This window comes from Opisthocomus hoazin, chromosome 5 (genome assembly GCF_030867145.1).
Source record: "Opisthocomus hoazin isolate bOpiHoa1 chromosome 5, bOpiHoa1.hap1, whole genome shotgun sequence".
NCBI classification, from domain to species: domain Eukaryota; kingdom Metazoa; phylum Chordata; class Aves; order Opisthocomiformes; family Opisthocomidae; genus Opisthocomus; species Opisthocomus hoazin.
The window spans coordinates 43,439,042-43,462,535 of NC_134418.1; the positions used below are offsets into that span (position 1 = coordinate 43,439,042).

At 39.2% G+C, this 23,494-nt stretch overlaps 1 protein-coding gene across 6 annotated transcripts in view; it reads right to left on the reverse strand.

Annotated features, from left to right (window-relative positions):
* INPP4B (inositol polyphosphate-4-phosphatase type II B) overlaps positions 1 to 23,494 on the reverse strand; it is a 346,018-nt gene that overhangs the window by 298,103 nt on the left and 24,421 nt on the right. For 5 of the 6 annotated variants that reach the window (XM_075421031.1, XM_075421032.1, XM_075421030.1 and 2 more), the window contains exon 1: positions 4,316 to 4,371. The exons of the other annotated variant lie outside the window; for it this stretch is intronic. In XM_075421031.1, the coding sequence (XP_075277146.1) occupies positions 4,316 to 4,327 (12 nt within the window). In that variant the 5' untranslated portion in view covers positions 4,328 to 4,371. Of the gene's footprint in view, positions 1 to 4,315; positions 4,372 to 23,494 lie in introns of those variants that run through there. 6 annotated transcript variants of the gene reach the window in all.

The following is a 23,494-nucleotide window of genomic DNA, read 5'->3' on the forward strand; positions in this document are numbered from 1 at the left end:
TTTGAAAACGCTATCTAATAAGACTATATTTAAGTACTTAGGACTAGAATCCATAAGAATTGCTCCAAGATTAGCATGATGTCAAACTTCTCTCTGGAAGCCCTGTCATGCACTAGGTTCCCCAGCCCAGTCACACTGCTACCCATAGCTTTAGGGAGCACAGTTTCAAAACTACCGCCTTCAAAAGCATCGTATACTGACTGGGTTTCATAGGATGCAAATGCACACATCTGCCACTCCCTAGGAAGCAGACAGAAAGCCTACACGCATAAACTCGAGGTTTTAGGACCTCACACAGGAAAGTATTAACACACAGTTCCCACAGCGAATTGTATCTGTGGTTGGTTGACCTTGGGAGGCTGCCAGCCACCCACCCAGCTGCTCTCTCACTCCCGCTTCTTAACAGGACTGGTGGAGAAAATAAAATTTAACAGCTTGTGGGTCAAGATGAAGACAGAGTCATCACTTAGAAATTACCATCATATAAAAAACAGACTCAACCCAGGGAAAAGTGATTTTTCTTATTGCCAGTTAAAATAGACCTGGATGGTGAAACAAAGACAAGAACCAAAGCAGCTTCCTCCCACTCCCCTTTCTCCCAAGGCTCAACTTCACTCCTTCATTCTCAACTCCTCTACCTCCTCCTCCCCACCCCCAAATGACACAGGGGGGTGAGGAATGGGGCTGTGGTCAGTCCGTAACAGTTCCTCTCCGCCACTCCTTCCTCCTCACGCTTTTCCTGTGCGCCAGCATGGGTCATCTCCACAGGCTACTATTCCTTCCAGAAGGACCTGCTCCAGCATGAGCCGGCCACATGCTGCAGATCATTCAGGGCATATCCGTGTATGCCAGCATGGTCTCCTCCACAGGCTGCAAGGGAATGTCTGTTCCTGCACCTGGAGCAGACCCTTCCTGTCCTTTGTCTCTGACCTTGGTGTTTGCAGGGCTGTTTCTCCCACTTCCTCACTGCTGTGCAGCATTGTGCCCTTTCTTAAATACCTTTTCCCAGAGGCACCACTTGCTTTGCTGATGGGCACAGCCGTGTCCTGCAGTGGGTCTGTTGCAGAGCCCCTGATCTTTTCTCAGAGAGGCCCCTTCTGCAGACCCCTCACTACCCTAACTTTGCCATCAACAACCAATCTGGGGAGGAAAAAACCCCCAAACAAAAAACCACCCCCCAAAAAAACCCACCAAAACGCAAACCCTCTCAACTACCCACATCCCACAAAAGCACACACACGACACTAAAGTCTACAATGGAAGAAAGTTTCACTAACACTAGCACATGCTTGACTGTGCTTCAAGCCTAGAAGTAGGTCTACCTCTTAGCCCACTCAAAGTCCAAAATAACCAACTCCACTCCTACACCAAGGAAAACAGGTGTCCTTAAGATGCCTAACAGGTTATTCTGCTGCATCCAAAAATGACAAAGTGGAGGAATAAATGACTTTTCTTCCCTACACTGAAAACGTATTGCCACACTACTTCAGATTTACAGCACAGACAAGTTGGGAAGCATCCTTTCCAATTTCATAGAGAAGATTCTTCTTATACAAGTAGTATAATTTATGCACATTTGAAATAGAATGAGAGTCTGTCATTAAACTATAAGCATTTGTAGATGCAGACATGCACGTGACACTGACAGCAATTAATGAATAGCAGCAGATAAGTCTTCCTTTCAAGACAGTTAACTGTTCAGCATTCAGATGAGCTTCTAAAAAAAAAAAATCAGTTACTTTTCTTCCATGTCAAGCTATAAGCCAAGTCAGGTTCCAGCAACAAAAATAGGAACATGGCTTCATCAGCGCTGTTCTGGACACATCTTTCACACACTACATTACTTGAATTAGCAAAGGTTTCAGTAGGATATCAAAAAGCAGAAAATTGGCAACTATGTTTATTTAAGATACTTAACAACTTTTACAATAAGACTATTTTTGGTTATTATACTGGCGAACTACACTCCCAAAATTCGGATTATGATTTCCTATGTCAAGAATCTGCTTCAGACGGGATGCCTGTTCATTTCATGAGATAAGGGGAGGGGGGGGAAGCAAACAGAAAAACAGGGTATATAACAGGGTATATTCCCTTCTGTCCTCACAGCACACAAATTGCTTTGGTTTTGCTTAGCACACCTATAAATTGCATCCCTTGAAACAGGGATTTGAGACTGAAAAGAGATCTGTCCTTGTCAAAGATGCTTTCCTTCACAGTACCCAACAGATGAAGCCTCTGAAAATGACTGTTGCACAAATTCCTAGGATATAAACTGACTGGGAAGTGCTACATCATTTAGTTTGATCTATTGTAAGACACAGCCCTTTAATCAGTCAGTAGTCTCTGTACTGAGCCTGGTAAGTTGTGACATTTTAAACTGACCACCCACCATATTGCACCACATGGGTTTCAGTGGCCAATCATCCTGCAATCATTGGAATTTGTCCAACCTCAACTTCCAAGTTTTTGTCTTATTGTGACCTCCCTAATCAAAGAAAATACCTGATAAAAAAACCCTTTTGAAAACACTTTTACATTAATCAAATCAGACTTTTTGATAAGCTAAAACTTGTCAGATCTCCCGGTTCCTTCCATAAATTCTGCAAATTTTGAAAACTACTTTAAACAAGCAAACCACAATGAGATGCAGATTTCTAGCACTGACCTAGATAGAGATAAAAATCATCCACCTATTTAACTGGTTCAGTCAAACCACAGCATTTTAAGGGGAATTCCCATTTATTTACTGCAAGCCTCAATCATTTCAGTAAAAAGCTATTAATTTGTGTCTCATGCTCCAAGTTTCTCAAAATACAGCTTTGCTTCTGAACAGCCTGAGTGGACCTAGAGAGTTGGTTATCTGCTGGTCCAACCAAGATTGCCTCACTCTATCCATGTGCACCTCATCTACACATTAAAAAAAAACAAAAACACACCAAAAAAAGAAAAAAGAAAACCACCAACACACCATATGAACCGGAATACCAGTCCACACTAAACCCTCTAGTATAGCAACATTACTTCTCAATGTCCAGAGCAAAAGAGATAGCTACATTTAATTGCAGCAAAACTCTCCTACTCCTCTCTCCAGAGCTGCAAAGTTTATCAAAGTATTTCCTGGAACTGTTTTACAAAATGCCAGAGGCTCCCATGAAAATCGGACGCTTGGAGGAACATGGAGTAGAAGAGAGCAGTTTGAAACTTAAAGCCCTTTACTAAGAATAGTTCCTGCAAGTCATACAGCAGAATGATAATGCATGAAGGTGCAACAAAGGGGTGGCCAAGAGCTTGCTTTCACCTTCGTAAAACTTGTTGGTCCTTTTACCACCCAGGGGAATGCAGCCATGTGAAACTCAGGCCAGAGAAACCTTTACATCATACTGTCTCATTTTGTTTGCATACACACAGAAATCTATCACATGCTCCTGAACAGTGCTTTGAAAGCAAATACTGCTTTAAAAGTACACCATATGTGCACTTCATCACTATATTAAAATAAGCCACTACATCACGTTGAAAAAATCTTTCAAACAGAATATACAATCTGTCAAGCAGTACTACCATTTCCATCCAACTGCTGGCCCATACAGTATAAAGAAAAAATCCTAGGAGCCAATTATAAAATACTTACTGTTAACAGGTAAGCATCTCGAGCTTCTTACTACTCCATAAGTCTTTACAATCCAGTGCTATTTTCAGGCAACTACAGAAGCAGTGTTCATAAAATCAGACAGAAATGGTAAGAAAAAGAACAATTCCACACTAAGTGCTTGTTCCTTCCAGAGGATGAGTGGCCTCAACTCCCAATAAAGCCAATGGCAAATGGGAGCACTCAGCAGCTCTTGCAATACTTCCGTTGTGTGTCAGGGTCTGACCCTATTTTAATAGGCCCTTCATTTTAGGCATATAATTGCTCTTTACAACAAAGCAAGAGAAAATAACATCTCCTCATAACAAATATAGTTATAAAACCACACTAAAAAAAACTGTAGAGATCTGAAATTGCATCTTGAACATTACCATAATACCTCATTCAGTTTTGAGATTTTGCTTTCATTATTCCAGTGGATTTGGTGGGATAATTCTGGATTTAGACCCAAGTATGTCATGAGCAGAACCTGGCCACAGACTATTTATGATTCACCTAAAGGATGTTGATATCATGAAGAATACCTAGTGTTCTAGAAGGCAAACAATAGATTTTCTTCATTTCTACCATTCTAATAATAGTGATTTACTTTTTTCCCCGAAAAGCACAAGTTCTTACAGATTAGACTAAAACATCAAGAAAAGCAGTAGGAAAATGAATTACCTTATTTTTCATTAGAAAAAGCAGATTTCCTTTCAGTCCGCACCATCTCTCTCTTGGTTCTGTATGCAAAGAGGCAAGAGATTAATCAAAACAATCTTTTGTCTTCACACATTAAATGCTTCTTAAAGAAGATGCATTAGTTATAAAGGTCAGAAAAGAAAATCATTAAAAACCAAAAAAAAGCCAGCTTCACTCAGCAGCTGCCAACGTACAACATGCCGTTAAATGCCAAATAACTTCCCAGAAGGTTTCTTCTACTTTGCAGCTGAGAGAATTGGTGACTGCGGCATACACTCAACTGTGTTTTCTCTGCTTTCCTCTCTTCCTCATACAGGACCAGAAACAGCCACTTTAGCACGGCACAGCTTTTGCTTCCATCATTTCAAGACATGAAATATAATCCTTGTTAAGACACAAACCACTTAATATTCCACTTAGATTAGAACATGCCAATCTGAGCTTATAATTTCCAGAAAATAAAAACTGAGTAAATGAGACCTAAGTATTTACAGTCACTTCACTATTACTATTTTATTACACTTTTTAAAAGTGCTTAACTGATGGGAATAACAACATATTTGTGTTTATACACACATGCAAGCTCACAATCAAACTTTTAAGAACAGGGAATGTTTCAGAACTTTAGGGCTGGTAAGTGGGTCAGAAAACTCTAAAAAGTTATTCTTCCTAAACTAGCCATTTTTTCAATTGCATCATTTTTCTTTTTTTAAAAAAGCACTTGTGTATATAACCATACATACAGATAGATACATATACCTATTACAGATACAGATATCACAGACAAACGTGACGTCTTTAGACAAACCCTACATCACTTCCTAACAGAGGAAGGAACACTTTTAAAGAAGACTACATCTTGTGTATTTTTAAGAGGGCACCTGAAACCCCACGTCTCCAGACAGCAGACAGCCTCAGATTGCTAGGGAGCTGAAAGAACATCTGTACCCTAAGGCCACGTTACTCCACAGCTGCCCCTGTGGAACACTTGTGTTTCCCTCAAAGCTGGCCATCACTAGAGACATAATATTGACCAGGGGAATGTCTTGTTACAGTAGATAAAAGTCTCCTTCCCTCTTGATAATTTCAATTAAGATGTTTCAGCAGGCAACATTTGAAAAATCGGAATAGCTTTTCTCCTGCAAGAAGGTGGAAGGTTTACACTCACAGGCACTGTGGCTTACAATAACTGTGTTCAGTTATAGCATGCTTTTTTTTTTTTTTTTTTAGAAAAGGAATTGGAAGTTCCTGGATCTTTCCACACCTACTAAAGTGCAAGAAAAATACAGAAAGGAATGTAATATAAATTGACGTGCATCTACCAATTAAAAACCTAAACAGTTACCAGATCTGAGTTGTTTTACAGTACAAGTACAGGACTCTGCTGAAACTAAATTCCGTCCTCCAGAAACCTGTGGGCATCAGAAGGAAGGCAGGCTATCACATTCACACTGCAGCTTTTTCTAATAAAAAATATGTTTATATAGGATTGGGAAAGTCACTACCTTGTAAGTGTGAAAAATAATCAAGTCCAAAAATTAGTCAGACTAACAATGACAGCTCTATCAGTGGTTAGTACATACAGTGACCAAAATGCCTTGAGAGAAATGACCCTTCTCTCAAGGGGTCATAATCTGATTGCGGGGAGCCAGAAGGTTTTACTGGGCAACAGGAACATCCTACACATGCATAATTTCTTAAATACTTTCCTAGAATCCACCACCACTGACCATAGTACAGATAGCCCATGATACTGGGCCAGATGAATGTTGGGTCTGTCTCTGGTCAATCTAAGGTTTTTAGCAGCAGTATTAGCACTCAGTGTATTCCTAAGTGAAGAAAAATACAAAACATCATCATAAACATCAGATATTCACTGAACGGGGCTTGATGTGCCGCCTACGATGAGAACACAGAGAGAGAATCCTATTGAGGAACCCCAAAGCAGCCAGAAGTGGATGCTCACTAGTACTCTGTCCATGAAGTTTTCTGCATCCTCCACAGGGAACTCCGGCTATTTTTCATTAGAAAATGTATAAGATATTCTGAAAATGTAGCACAAAATTTTCTCACCCCCTTACCATAACTGAATCTGTGCTGGCTTTGGGTTTTGTTTTTCTTCCTAATGAAAGTAAATATAATCACAATGAAGATCAGCTGAGACAAGTGACAATAAAACATCTGCCATTGCTGAAATTATTGTATAAGGACTGATTTCACAGCTAAACAGGAGCTATTTCCTAACAACTACCAAGGGAACAGACATTTATTCAAGTTTACTGGAAACTGAAAGACATTTAAAATATGATCATAAAAGCCTGAAGAAGCCTGCAAAAGGAAGTGGGACGCAAGCCATGGAAAATCTATAATGATAAAAGAGCACAGTTTTTGAAGGCGATAGAGGTCCTGAAGAACTGGGCATCTGAGCTTTAAAACATGGCAGTTAATGACTGGTGACCAGCAATCACCAGTAGTAAAAAACAATCTTTCTTCAGAGGAAAAAATAATGTTAAGGACCGAGTACTGTTTCTCAGATATATGACAAAGGAAACTTGAAAACTTGAGCAAACTAAAGAGTTGGCTTTAAACTTCTTTAATTAGAAGGGTATTTAGCACCACTCAAGCATCAGTAACGAAGAAAACTGAAAACTCTGAGGTGTGTGATTAGCGAAACTGTAAGCTGACAACTGCAGAAAACATGCGCATCAACCACAGGTAGTTGTCAGTACAAGTCATTTCTACCTATCAATTTTTCATCCCTGACCACTCTGCAAATCTTCAGTTTTCCTTCCTTGTCAAAACAACCTGATGGTCGCCTGGCCAGCGAAGCCAGATCTTTAACATTGAATCTCATGGTGTTGCCAGGGAAGAGGACGAAGAGGAGTAAGAGATGGAGGAGAACAATGATGATGTCAGTTAGCTTGTTGAAGCTGAGCAAAATCTAGGCAGCAGATATGAAGATCAACTGAAATCTTAAAAACAGAACAAAAGAGAAAACAAGAGATGCTGCTGTTTATTGTGATTTCCACTCTGTTGTGCATTCCAAACACTGTACTTTCATTTATAGTATGGGAGCAGTGTAAGAGGGGGGGAAAAAAACTCTCAAGGTTACATAGGTGACATCTCCCCACACACGTTTTAAGAAAGAAAAATGTAGTTTTGCTTTCCAGTGTCTCTATAACCTCATGCAGAAGCTGTAACTTTATACAGTATTTCCACAGTTTATCAATACTGCTAAAAATATGTTTTTGTTATAGGCATATAAATAACTAGAAAGCTGAAATATGCATTTACAGGGCAAGGGGAGAGGGGATGATTGCCCTGTACTTCCATCACCTTCACAGGAACATTAACTAATAAAACACAAAGTGTTAACTATGAAATTTCACCACATACTCAAGTATTCATGTTTTGCTATACTGACACTGAGTGCTTCCCTTTTGTTCATGGTATATTCTAACAGTTTTAAATTCTTCTGGAATGTTTTCTTCTGTATTTTCAGAAAACAAGTTGTCCTCCCCCCAAAAAAACAAACAGTTTTCTTTTATTAGAACTACATCTACTTAACTTAGTGAAAAATTATACTTGACACATATATGAGATCTTTGTTTCTCCTCTCAGAACTCCTCCTCTGTTTATCTGAAATTATTTTAATATTAGGTTCAGTAGCTATAGTTTTGACCAGTGGAAGTTTGGAAACAAATGCTTTTGTCCAAACTGCACTAAACACAGCACCATTTCACAGTGCTTCAAAGGAGAAGAAACACAGCCAGAAAAGTAGTTCTGAAAAGATCTTCCTTTTAATCCCCAAAATGTTCTATGCTCTTCATAGTCAACCCTTTTGTAAAGCCTTTGCTCAAAAAAGAATTCTTGATATCTCCCTTATACAATCAAGTAACAGAAGTTTGTCAGATGGCTTTTAATACCCCTATAAACTTAAAAAAAAAGCACCCAATCCACAGCACGTGGGGCTCAGAAGCCAGTTTCTGTCTCCAGATCAGAAGCCGTTGATCTTCAGAGGACAGGACTGGCATCTTTGTCTGATGGAGAACTACAATGCTTAACAATTTCCGATCGAGTTCCTCTCAACTGCTGAGCTGAAGGACAAGTTGCATCTTTCTGTGAGCCTTTTCACTCCTCTCTTTATATTCACTTTCTTTGGTCAAGTTTATTCCTAAAATCAATGACTGCTGCTGTGTCCTTTAATTTCCAAACGCCAAACAGCCAATTCCAATAGCACTACAACAGTGAGAGCAGACCAAGCTTAACTACTACTTTGTACACATGAAATATGGACAAGCTGTAAATACGACGTTCAGAAGACAAATCTGAGCAATGTTTTCCTCCTCATTAGGTTCTACAATTCTATGGAGAACTGCCATAAAGCTAAAAGCTCTTTTAAGTTCCCTCTCACTATCAAATACCCTCACAAGCAAGAAACAGAATACGTGCAAGCATTCCCACCACATATCTAAGCAGTAGAAGGTTGCAGCTTCAACTTTTCCATTCATTCCCACACATACAACTTCTTTCTCATTTTCCCTTTTGCATCAGTAGCTATACTTCTTTTTCTTAAGCCCATCTTCATGCCTTTGACTCCACTGCTGAATTATAACCTCATAACCTTACGGTCATCACATAGTCTAACCTGCAATTTACAACATATAAGGATGCTGCTGTGCCCAAAATGAGCTGCTGACTCCAAGGAGGCTCCACACAGGTGCAGCTGGCTGCCTGTGTTTTATAAACTGACAGACTACAACTGGGGAAAGATGAGTTCATACAGCACTTACAAAAAGTATATTTATCATAGACTATAATCTAACACTACAAATATATTCAGCATCAAAAACCAAAACCATTGGGTAGGCAGAGGAAGATGCTGGCTTGGCCACACGATGTATGAAATCCAGCCACAATGAACCTTGCAAAAGGCTTAGTAGGGCATACAGGGACTTTGGGACTAGCAATGCATATATTCCTACTAGCCTCTATATGCTGAGTAGAATGAATTGTTGGTTTTGTCACAGAGCACAGTGTTTGCAATAGACCTATTTGTTTTAAAAAAAAAACCAAACATTGTCTTGGCAAGGTAAATAATTTTTGTGATCTCCAGCTGTGCGTTGTTTTGTTATAGGCTGGTCCTCTCTCAGGCAGGTATCTTGCACACCTTTCACATAGCACTCTGGTAGCCTTCTTGTTTCAGAGAACACAGTTCTAGCAATTCAGCTGCAACCTACTTAGTTATTGGTTCGTGACCTATTCAGTTGCAGTCCATTTTATAAACACCTTATAAATCTACCCTAAACAGCATCTTCAGCTACATACAGTTACTTTAGATCGCTTCAATCTTTTCAAGCAGCATGGAGGAAGTCAGGCCCTATGAGTCTGGTCCCAGATGGAAGAGTCATTGAAAACCATCAATAACTGAACAAAAACTATGTCAAAGCAATGAAAGTTACTGGCTAAACTCTACTTATGTTTAAATGCAGTAATTACTGTAATGCATGGACATCTGTACTCCACATAGAACTGCAAAACACAGACAACCAGGGGATGAGACAAGCTGTAAACTGCTATTTAAGAAAGCTTTTGCTTTCCAGCAAAGTTAAAAACAGAGCCAGGTAAGTAGAACATTTGGGGTTTCTGGCAAGGCTATTAAAAGGAATGAAGAAATTCCAGGAGATGTGCATATTGATTTTGTTATTCCCCCCCGCCAAGGGAGATGGTATATTTCCTGTACTCATCTATCAGTGAAGCGGTAATGGTCTAGAAATTAATTTTATCGTATATGTGCATCACTTGCTCCACATCAGCCACACCACACAAATCATGTGGGACATTAAGAGCGGTACACGGCAGTTAAAACCCTGGAGACAGCATGCTTCAGTACATATAAGCCAATACCAGTCTTGAAGTGCAAGGCAGCTGGGCCATCAAGGTGCTTGCTCCCTGGAAGTTTGACAGAGAAGCTAAACTAATCTGAAAACATCTGAATATTATTCAGACTTAGAAGGCATAAAAGATTGTGAGATTCAAACTTGGGTTTAACTTAGAAACTCGATGACCATCCAAAGGCAATCACAGCCAGTGCTGACACAACAATAAAACTAAAGGCAAAAAAAACCCCAATAGAAGTGTCTATCTTCAGCTGCAGCACTGGGTCTCCTTGAAGGAGCAGAAAGACTTTTTAGCTCAATAATCAGCTTCCCTTCTGGCTACATTTCGGAATAAAGCTGTCACTCAGGGAAACTACTTAGTCATACAGTGCCTTTAAATGTTTCTTCTAGCTAATCTCTTTCCTAGCATGAGTTCAGATAGGAAAGATGTTATCTTCAGTTATTTAATACTGGTGGTTCAAGAGACAGGCATTATTTAATACTCGCGGTTAGAGAGAGGCAGGCTGAATCTAAAGTCCCTCTCAACATTTCTCCCCACACAATCACCACAACCATAATTTATAAGGAAACCAGACCAGTCTATTACTTTGTGAGTGGCCAGGAGAAAAAGAGGTGGACGAGTCTACGTACTTGGAAGCAATAATTTTATAACAGATGACGGTTTTGACAGCTCATGGACGACAAAATTTACAAAGTCTCTGTTGGATGTCCCTTGTCCCTCTGCATTTGCAATTATAGTTTTTATGATCACTTTCTATGGACATGGAACAATCTGATCTATTTGATTCACATGATACAGACAAAGAGATGAGATGTATTGTAACTGTTAAGCACCAGCCATATAGTTGTACATTTTTGATTATCCAATGAGAGAAACGTACATTTTTGATCACCTGAAGAGATGTAAACCCATCTCTTACCCTATACATAAATGTTAGAAGTCAATCCAAAATAGTAGCGTATTCAAGTACTCTTAAGTTACAAAGAAGTTTTATCATGCAAGGCCTGCACAAAATTGACTTCAGCCCATAAAACTAGCTACATGTTGAAATAATCTCCAGCTCTTGCACCCTGCTAGACAGCTACTAAGATGTATTTTATTAGTTTCAGATAACCACCAAGCTGTAGCTGTTCACAGCAGTTAAGTGCAGGAGATCACTAGTGCCAATATGAAAGAGTAGCCACCACCATGGCTGCATACACTTCCCTGAAAGAACACTTTCAGCACTGTTTTAGGGTCCACGTTCTCTTATGTATCTTAAATGCAGTTTTAATGTTAAAACAATTAACATATATTACCTTGCAGCCTTCATTAGTGCTGCATTTAATTCTAGATATTTTGGTAAAGTGTTAAAACTCAAGCTTTCCAATGGTGCGATCTCCTAAACCTCTAAAACAAAGTCAATAAAATCGGCTGCCCAATTTCACTAGTTCAGCAATTTCTAAAAAGAAAACCACTAGAACTCATGTCTGCCAGTCCTCAGAGACCCTGCAAAATATATTCTAAATTTCCTTTCACTTCCTTTGAAAAGGTACAATATTTTTGGTCCACATCATTTTGTATTCAGAACTTCTTTAATCTTTGGAACACACACAGCGCAAGAAACAGCCTTCAAAAGGAAAGCTGCAAAATTAGTCCCCAATTTTGTTTTCAAGAATGATATTCTTTTTAAGCAAAGAGTTATTTGCTAGTTCTGCATGTCTCTATTTCATCCATAAAGTAATTATTACACCATAAAATAAGACACATTATGCCCCTCCATTAAAATTCTCCATTCTATCACTGATCCCTGCATAGTCAAGTAAAACACCATTTTCTGTCTTGGACTGAGGGAATAAGAGTAGAATGCAGAGTCAGCAAAAAGAATCAACATATGATAGGAGTTTCAAATTATGCAGACATATTGTTATATCTAAATGAAGTTTGAAAATCTAAACTGTATTTACATTTTACACTGAAAATCATTAACAGGTGATCAGCTGATTAGGGAAGAAAACTGTACTGGTGTACACAAATTCAGACACTATTCCAAAGGTTTCAGGGGATCTACAGGTGGCGACCTTAATACAGAGGGATAAAACAGTAGGGGAACATTTGTTTTATAATAGAATCCTCCTTTTAGTATTCTTTTTCCCCCACTGAGGTAAGATAGGCAAGATCCATATACCAAGTATCACTAAATGCTAAGTTACCTATAGACAGCGTCTATTAGCAATACAAAGTTATTTCTTCCTACATGAAGCTAAAGATGCTTATCAGTTGGCTGCATGCAGTCAAGCTAGCAGACTGCACCCATGGAAAATTTCAGTTTATTTCTAGCTTTTTGATCTCTTCACTTTTGTCTCCCGGCTATCTTCTTTCCTACGAGCAAGATCAAAGCTAGGCTGATCATATATTGTTTGTAATTTTCACTTATACTTTGGTAGTCTGCCAGTACTACTGTAATTTATTTGAACAGATTGTCACCTTGAACTAGTTCAAGTGTTACTTCCTACCATTTATCAGCCATTGTGGCCTTTCAAAAAAAATTAGAATAATAAAAAAAAAAACATGAGGCCTGCAATATTCAGAAAGTTAGCAAGTGATGTCACTTCCTAGGACAGCCTTTACCGAGCTTTCTTAGTTTGCATAAAACAACAGTAACCAAGAACAATAATTTTGAATGGGTTTTTTACAAGAACAATAATTTTGAATGGGTTTTTTAGTGTATAGAGGGAAGATGACAGAAACATTAAATAGTTATCTGTTTTTCCCAATAGTACCAGCGGTCATTTCAGCTGTATTTTATGCTGAAACACACACAGAGCACATTGTAATAACTTCCACGCCTTTATCCTAAGTTCTCAGATCCGTCACCCTTTCCTCACAGTGCCTGAAACAGTAAGACAGGAGCTCCAGCCAGCAAGACTCTCCCTAACCAGAGCCAGCCTTCTTCCAAGGGAGGCATGACCCTGCATAACGGCATAATGCAGTGTCACACAGGGCACCCAGCACCCTTGTGCCAGTACCACTACTGTCCGCACGTCCCTTCTAAAGTCTTAAAACTAACATGACTTTAAAAGCAAAGTACCTATCGAAAAAAGCTGCAAGAAGTGAGCTATTCTGTTTGGAGACATAATGAAAAAATAAAATGCTGGATTGGCTTGAAGGTATTCCCTTCAGCTGAAAAAAAAGGAACCACACAGAACAGCTTTGTCTTCCCTTCAGCTGACAGATTCCCCAGTCAAGCAACTTCCTAAATGATTCATGTAGTTTCTCACAGTTCCGATGTGACCTTTCAGAAAAAAAAGTTATCCTGGCATTTCGCTTCCCCTAAAAATGATAACACAGACAAACCCTTACTTCAAAGAGGTATGACCTGGCACACCCAATGAATGATGTACTTGTAGCTACTGATCAGGATCCAACTGAAAACCAGCTCTGGGAAAAATAAGTCACTTACCGGTTGCAGGAGGTGCCCCACGCGGTTCACAGCCTAACGAGCCGCAGCAGGCAAGGCAGAGGACTGAACACGAGCGGGAATGCCGCTTTCACCGGCACGGCCACCCTACCGCAACTCAAAGCGTCCCACTGCAGCCTCCCTCGGGCTGTGCATGAGCAGCCACCAGCCTGACTCAGGGGCAGGCTTTCAGGCAAAGGGACCCCTGCTTCTTCCCCATGGCAGCACTAGTGCTGGTGTAGCCACGCAGACAGCTTAAGGAACTCATTTCGGTGAAAACTAGCCTAATGAAGCTATTTCCTAATCCAGCTGGCTACCTGGCTGCAGAAATGCCACTGCCAGCCCAACACAGAGGACAAAAATGTGCTCCCACAGGTAATCTTTCTGCAGATGACCACAGATGTGTCAGCTTAGTATGATGGGATAACTGCAGCCTTAGGGCAAAATTCACATATAAAGGACTTCAAACACAGTTCTTACTCAACAAGATTCCTGACAAATCCAAATTAATCCATGAGCTTTTCTCAAATCTGCAACTATACTTTCTATAGCAACACTATCTCAAATTGCTCTCTCCCCAGCACCCACTGAGGTGAGTGCCTGCCCAGCCACACAGCCTCCCTGCCACCCCCGAAGAGCACAACTGCACCTTCTGCAGCTTTTTCCCAGCAAGAACACTTGATTATGGAAGCTATCCACTTCAAAAACAAGTACCAGAAGATGAGGTTAGTCTTCAAAAACCCTATTCAAAGGTGACTGCATCAATTAATGTTTCAAAGATATCAGCTACACACAAATGACACTATTAATATGAGTTCAGCCACTATTTTAACACCCTGGCTTCAGAGCAGGTGGTGTCCAGCTAAATATTAGCATTTCAGTCACTATGTAGTTACAATTTTGTTTACGCAGCAGATTCCTTTCTCTAGTCTCCAGGAATACAAACACACAAACCTTTTGTAACCTGCCCTTTCAAATACAACAAAACCAAACCCCAAATCAAACCTTAGTATAGCTCAAATCACTAGTAGCTCCTTCACACCCGAGAGTAGGCCAACCAGTCTGGAGGAGGTAGTGTGCTGGGACCACTGATCCCGTAAGAAAGGGACGAGGGGAGGACACAGTAACCCGTTTCAAAAAAATATTGCACTACATTAAACAGCAGCATGCTCCATTCTGCAAGATACAGTATTTGAGTGGCAATAACTGGAACTTTTGCCTCTAGAAGACTTATTTCTGCTCTCTTCCAGTAACTATAAAGATGCAAAAGGTAGATGCAAACCTAAAATACAACATTGCTATGACATCAATTTTACTGGTCATTTTTACTATAACAGACAAATTACTGTACTAAGACTCCAGCTTGTACTCAGTAAGATACAGATTTTTTTTAATCTTGAAAAGCTCACAGTCCCTAAACAACTTTAAATTTCTTGACATTTTTTGCTTTGCATCATAATCTAGAACCAAACAGAACTTCGACAGCCTTGGCATCTATATTGACAGAAAAAAAAAAAAATTAACACATTTCTGAGAAAACAGAGAGATGTGAGTTTCTCTCTATTTCTCCCCACCCCGCAGATTTGTGATATCTGAGGTTTACCGTGGCTATAAACACTAAAATTAATCTAACAGCAAATTTGGACCAAAATCCCTTCGCTAAGTTTCAGACTGCACTGGAGTCCACCACCATTTTTCTTTTGGTGTTAACAGGAGGGAGGCCCTCCCACTTTTCTTAATAGTATCAATTCTGCTTTGGCTGTCTTTTCCCCACACAGTCTTCAGGAAAATAACAGAAGTGTTTTTGCTTACAGGAACTCTTTAACACACCTGTGAAAACCCAGCAGAGGCTTCAATTTTACTGTCCCACAGTTACGGAGAGATCATGAGCTCTCCTGCTCCGGCACTTTCCAAGGGAAAGAGGTTACTGGATTTCCCTCAATTAGCACTAAACTGACAGAAGGCAAGCATGGAAAAGTAAGGGAGTTAATATTCGATGATATTTAATTTAAATAATTAAAAGGCAACCAAAATACCAGGGAGGGATCTTTCTGTGAAGTACATGCTACTTAAATATACTGCTCCTGAAAGTTCACAAGTATCTGGTTACCTACATTTCTAATTAAAAAGCTACTATCACTGTTGAGAACATAATTGTTGAACAAATAAATCAAGGAAATTGTGACTTGGTGATGTTATATTAAGGAAGAGCAATAAATCATTTTAACTGTGTCTCCATAATAATGATTCAATTTCTATATGCAATGGGAGTCTCAGTTCAGCATAATCTATTATGTTATCTGGGGAAGAGATTATTCAGCAATAGATGTAAAACAAAATTACAGCAGAAAGAAATACAAAAACTCATTCAACATGAATATCACTGAAAATGTTACAGCTTTTATACTGATCTGGCAGCTACAGCAATAACAACTCATTTATTGACCTTTTGCCTTAAGATCAACAGCATATCCTCAGTTAGCAGACAGGAATGAACTTTACGTATTTTAAAGAATGAATGACATATCAAGAAGACTTGCAAGCTTCACAATTTTTTTAAACCAAGCTGCTGATGAAATCTCCCTAAATTCATCCAAAGCGAAAAAAAGATTAGAAGAAAATCAGTGGTGATACTTCAGAACCACAACTTGAATCTAAGGCCAAAGGATGATACAAATGACCATCAAGCTCTACCCACATAACTATTTCAATTAAGATTTGGACTGCTCAAGCTGCATATTTGCAAGTACAAGAGCTCTCTTTGCTTATTCCACAGTGACCTGTGTGACTGCTGATTTTGTGGCTGCAGAATTCCTCACTATTACAACCTGTAAGCAACACAGACACCATGTGTGGAAAGTCAAAACCTACTAACGCCTTCCCACACAGACAGGCCATTTGGAAAGTGTAACACTTCACTCTAGTAAATTTAAACTTCCTATTATTGAATAACCATCATTACACTACATGTTTTCGGTAATATGCAACTTTACACTAGCTGGAAACACTGAGAGAATAAAAATATCTGGAAAATAAATCTTATTTCATAAATTACTAATTAGGCAATAGAGCCATATATTTAACTGGATTTTTGCATGCAGTTATCTACTCTATAACATACGACACCCTAGTCTCTTCAGCTATAAGCAGTCACGGACAAACGTTTTGCAAAACCTTTTTTTTTTTTTTTAAACAATCTTAGTCTAAGAAGTTGAAACTGACAAATAGCCCAGCTACATAAAATCCACCAAAACCACATGTTTTTCAGATTAAACACCTCATGCAAAGATAAAAAGTTCACAGCAATAACTTAAAGAAAAATAAGGCTGTTGCAGTTATATGCAAAACATAAAATCCAAGAGTTGGTTTCATAACATTTTCATGCTCCTTAGATACAGAATTATTTGGGTAAAGAGCCCATGACTTCCATCATATGATACAATTATTACAAAACAGGTATGTCTGAATTGCATGAATAGCTTTGTATTAGACATGAAATGTAGAGGCACTCCAGGGCTGGATGCTTCTATGATAAAAACTAGAGGCGCACAATAGTACAAGCCAAGCCCCTTGACACAGAAACTGAGCTTGCCTCAGGACGTGAACAGTTGGTAACAGCCTCTTTTCCATCCCTAGTAAAACCGCACCCGACTGCCCAGCCTGGAAAAGCTGTTCAACATCCAGCTGAAGGATTATCATCTACATTTTAATCAGACCTATATACTTTGAAGGATTCTCAACTTCTAAAAGACCCTCTGGGCAAGAATAAATAGGGAAACCAGCCTGAACCAGAGAAACATAACTTAGAAGGGGACCAACAAACCCAAAGCACGAAAAAAAAATCTGATTTTGCATGAGCTAAAAAATAAAAAAAAGAAATATCCCTCCGAGCTTCAGCTTGCAAAGCTCTGCAGTGGTGGTTACCAACAGCCTGTTCCTGTGTCACACTTGCATTCTTTGCTTTCCTGTCATCCCATCACAGAGGCAAAGCAAAACACCTACAGCCTGGCCAGAGCTTTGAGTACGCTCCTCTCACCGGACCTGGGTAACAGTAAGCTTTTGACAACATGTTTGCAGCAGGCATTGATCCAGCAGTAAGGTCTCACAGCCCTTGGAGAGGGACTTCACACAATAAGCACAGTCTGAGGAAGATACCTTCCAAGTGAAAATAGCGGCTGGACTAAACCCAGTCCCAGTCAGCACTGAAGCAGTTAACGCTTACTAGTGACATACAGCCAGATATTGGAGAAGAACATACCCATACAGATAAAGCGACTATATAACCACAATTAATTCAGCACTCATCACTGCAGCATTCCAATTGCATTGCATCACTGCAGACGAAGTTATTTTGATCTTAACTCTATCTGTATATGTTAATGGATATGAACATCTTAAGTTTCAAATCTTTCAGAAAGAATGCTTTCTTCTTTATTAAATAGTCAGGAGTATTAGGTAACTTATGAAACAACAATGTTCCTCAAGAAAGTGAGGCAAAAACATTTCCTATGAAATGAAGTTCAAGTACATACTTCTCAAAACCTGCTTCAAGACTGCAGACTTCATGGAAAAAGCCACCAGAGAGCAACAACTAGACTGGGACACCACAGAAAGAAGTTATGTTTAGGGACAGAGAAAGAAAGGACCAAATATGCCAACGCACTTCAAAGGTGACAAGCAGGAGAAATACTAGGATTGATGTTCCGAGCTGAAATAGTGCCTGGGTCTGGCCTCGGCAGAGTAATTGGCATTGGTAGGCACAGGAAGGATAGGACGTATGCGAAGGACTGTGGAAGGAGAGCCCCGCGTGGGAGCTGCTGACAGATCTAGAAGGGTGACAGAGAAGTAAGAAGGCAGCAGACTCAAACCTCGGGGTCCACACGGCAAGAGTCAGTGTTACAAACCACCCACAGCTTCTTCCAACTCTCTAAACAAAGCCAGGTAAGGCAGCTGCTCTGTGGACCAACAGCTTTGCTGCAGCTGGTGAAGGGGAGTACTTCCCACAACTGATGCATAACAGCCTTAAAACTGTTATTTCAAATAGAACATCAGTGGCTTCAGGATTTTTTGTCCCCTGTTCTTTAATTTCCAGATTTCAGTCTAAACTATTTTGTCCACCTTGCTTCAAGGCAGAAAAGCAACTTGTGCAGGAGTTTAGCCAAAGAAGTTTAAGAAACATAAATTCTGCTGGTAAATAGCTGTTGTCTTTGCCTGAGAGCATCTTAAAATTGCAGACTGCAAGCATGCACACAAACTGTACTTTACAAAAGTGTTCCACCCAATTTATCCAGCATAGGTTGTTGCTGTTCCCCACATACACACCAGTTCACTATGGTTCATTGGGTATCAGTACCTTACAAGGGAGACAAACATATTCATCAATGACTCAAAAACTGCTCTCTTCCTTAATTTCCTCAAGGCAGTCAGGCAATTAGGAATATGTTAGTTGGAGGTTACGCACAGTGCTAAATTTCTCTGGTTGTTTCCTCATACTTAACTGTCTCCTTCCCAGCATACAGATTTTAATAAATAAGGAAGACTGAAATTTTGCATTTTGTTTAGAATGCCACTAAGTTTGCACTTTCTTTGTACATTCTAGGTAAATATGACCAAAGCTTTAACTTCTGCCCAACATTTCTCTCTGGTTTTAAAATATTATCCCCCCTACCCAAGCAGTAACAAAAACCCACAAGACTCCTTTTTTAAGCCATTTACTGTTTATTTGCTTCCCCAAAAACACATTTTGCTAAATTTAATTAGCCTGTGGATACATCATCTGATTTGTCCCGCTCCACCAGAATACTAAGATTCAACCTGTATTTTGCTCTAGCAAAAAACTGTAACATTAACTTACAATAACTATGTAGGGAGGTGCACAGGCAATTCTCTTGCCATTAGCACAAGCATCAAGACCAGTCACGTCAGACTCTTTCTGCAGGTGGATGGAAGAGGTGTGAAATCTGAAGGGGCAGCAGGTACAGGAGGGGTGTTATTATTGTTGTCTCCCTTTTTTTGTGCTACTGCTTTTGAAGTGTGTAAGAATGGAAGACTGTTCCTATGACTACCTTTCAAGCACAAAAAATTACCAAGGATCAGAAATGTGTTGGTTACATCATCTGTTGTAAAAGCCTCAAGTCCTACAAAATATTTCTCTTGACATGGAAATGAAAGGTTTAGGGTAACTCTTTGTGGAAGTGTTGTAGTGGCATTTCAACTTAATTGGATTTATTCCTCAAAAGAGACTGTAACAAAAAAGTTACTCCTTTTAAAACGTGTAGAGATAATACAAAGAGACAAACTGACTACAGCCAGTTACTTACTGTTTCTACCAGACACCAGTCAATGGGACCCAGAAAGCACACACTGGACACACAGGATTAATCCAACTGCATTAAAAATTGAACAGAAAGAGACCTCTGAATTATCACACCTACCATTACATGCAAAATCAGAATCTAATCCTTTTCACAACATATATTATTGAGCTCAAATCTAAAAAGCAGCTACATCGTTTTGTCTCCATATCACCAAAGGAATGTTGTTCCAGCACCTGTCTGGTTTAATGGCAAGAACCTTCTATAATTTCCAGATTAAATGACTTAATGTCCAAATTATCCACATTATTATGCCAATACTGACCTTTCCCTTACTGGAAGTGTTAAAACAAGCCAAGTTTTGGGTTTTTTTTTAATTCTTCCCCTGTAGGGAATGCTTACCAGTCCTCATAATCCTTCCCTGAATCCATCTCTCAGGAAAACATACAGGGCCAAAATCATATAAATACTCAAGCTACACAAAGTCTGAGCTGAAACTACAGTACTCAAAACACCAGCCTCACCTGTTCTTGGCCCCACGATTTATTTTCAAATTAAAACAATTGTTAGACTTCTCAACCACATTATCTTGGCCCTACCTACCATTATCAGAAACATTTGTTCTCCAGTTGATGTGCATGAAGGTAGTCTCTCACAATGTGTCCAATAATTTTAACCTTTACACCATTACAATTACCTGTTTCCAGATCCAGCACTGCATCTACTTCAGAAATCTACCAGCACCCCAGCAGAGTCTCTTACCACCTTTAACTAAACTGACATCAATCTAGGCAGCTTCTGTTTCATTTTACATTGTCTCTAAATTATTAGAGCAAGACATCAAGTATTATAGTGCTATTCAATAACCTCTGTTTCTAGCTTTCCTGAAAAGGTTGTATCCTTCAATATTCATGTTCTGTCATGACTGCCAAGCTACTATCTTATGGCTGTGATATCCAGTTTAATATTCTGCAATTCAAATTATTCCATTTTATACCCCATGCTCCTTGTATTTGCACGAAAGTGTTTCAGCTTTGTTTGCACTTCAGCTAATACAACCCTAACTGCAGCCAAAGCTGGCATAGTCATCACCACTAGTTCTACTACCTAACCACTATTCTCAGAAATATTTATTGCACCTAACTTTTATTCTAATAATTGTCCACTGTTCTGTACAGCTACACCGCTTTATCTGCTGTGCTATCCTGAGTTTCCTACCTCTTTTCATGCATACTTTAAAGAAAAAAAAAAATCATAGGCATTATGCAAATCTATCACATTTCTCAGTTTGAAGTTCTTCTTCAGCAATAGCACAAATTCAAAATGCCAGCAAGCTTCCTCTCCAGGGATTACAGTTTGAGTTCATCTTTTAAAAGACTCTTCTTCCAGTAGATGCATTTTAAATGGTCAAAATTTCCAAATCTCTTCTGTAGAACCAGGTCTAAGTAATCCATGACTTTGTTATCCTACTACATCTCTTTCTTCCAAGGTCTGGGAGAATTCTGCATCAAATGAGCCTCCACACAGCCTCCACAGCCCCCTGGACTCTTCCAGAAGAAACCTTCAATATTTCTACTATCTGCAGAGTCATAAATACACAACTCAAAAACAAGGGTGAAGAGAAATCTGGTTAACAGAGGGTAATTAGAGCCACAAGCTTCTACTGGTATACCAAATAGACATGTTATATTGAAGTGGACTTACCATTTTCTCCAGCACATCTGCAAACTTACACTTGTACTTACCCCCATCTCTCCATTCCTCTGATATGTCAAAGTCTTATGTTACCTCCAGCCTGTAGGCTTTTGGCTTACCCATGACAAAGAAACACATTAAACAAAAACAGGTTAGCAGGGTTGGAAAAGAGGCTCATTGCAATTTAACAGTTCTTTCACCTTCCCCACCTCCTGAAGTAAAATCAGTTATTACCTTCACTGCCATGGGTTACCTGGAGCTTCTAATGACTAATTTTCTAACCATAAATAAGGGGGGGGGGGGGGATGGGGGGAGGAAGTCTTACAGTAAAATACAAAGCAGGTTCATGTCTAAATAGTCTCTCCTTTAAAAAGTTATGAAACATACTCCTCTAGACATCAAAAATCCAAGTATCCTACTAGAAACAAGTCAGAAAACATTCAAACTGGAAGTGAGCTTTAGTCACTGAAAAGTATGAGACACTTGAGTTACTATATTCACAGCAAGAGCCTTAACTTACAGAGCTGCAGTGGTCCTGCCATAGTAAGAAAGCTCTGAATCTCAAATGATGGCTTGTCACGTCTCAAGCAACAATAAAGAAAATCATGACAACGCATGAAAGCAGCAGCCACAAATATGTAATTCCACACTGCCCACATGTAAAATGAAGTCAGAAGCAGTTTAGAATAAGAAACAACAGATAGCACTACTCTGTCACTAGGAGATATTGAGAGGAAAACAAGCTCTACTTACTAAAACAGAATACGAAATGAAAAAATGTGCAGAATATAAGCAAAGACAAAAAGTTCCAGTTTCTCTTGGCACAGAACAGAAAAAGTTAATATAACAACTCTCTTTTGCATCCTTAACGCAGATTTCTAACCAGTCCATGTAACAAAATTCTTTGAGATTATACTATTTACAAGACTTTTTTAAAAGTTCAGAAAGTTATGATGGAACACTAATTTTATTGGGTGTATTTCTGAAGTCATAGTACTTTCTTCTATGAAAAGAACAGCAAATAGTTTTAGAATGTATTTTCTGAAGATCGTCGGTTTTCACATTTTCATTAGGAAGAACAAATGTTATTCACACATATTTGAACTAAATATGAATGTTTTTCCTCATTTTACATGCCTCAATCTCAGTAACATAGTTTGTAAGAACAATATATGACTTTTCAAGAAAAATGGCATCTCTCCCCTTAAACTCCTTACTGTATTATCACCATGGAATAACAGAGCAGCAGCTGGTATACTTTTCTTCTTTCTACTATTATATGATTTGTTAAAAAAAAATGGGAGAGGCAGAAGCAGTTGCATGTAACCACAACAATAGAAGTCTGCTTTACCAGCACTTGGATTTATATACAGAAAAGATGCAAACAGGAACACTACCAAAACACTACATGGATTCAATACCAAGTGTATTTTGGTACTGAATCCAAAGTTTACGGACACTGAATTACTTCAGCATTCCCCCAGATTAAGCCCCATATATTTACTGGAAAGCTAAATATATGTGGACAACTTTATCAAAAAGCTTTGATCCATGTTATTTGAATTACTGAGCCGGCTCTCTGGGTCCAGACTATTACAGAAGCTTAAAATCCTGAAACCAAAGTTACAATTCCATCTTTTGAAGTACAAGAAAGTGACAGCATCCATTATCTCCACTTATTTCATAGCATCTAAGAGCTATCCATCTATTCACAGAACAGGGTCTCATCCATTTTACAGAAGGACAAAGAAAAAAAACAGTCATCTTTATAAATTTGAAATGCAACTGTCACCATTTCACTCATCAGCAACA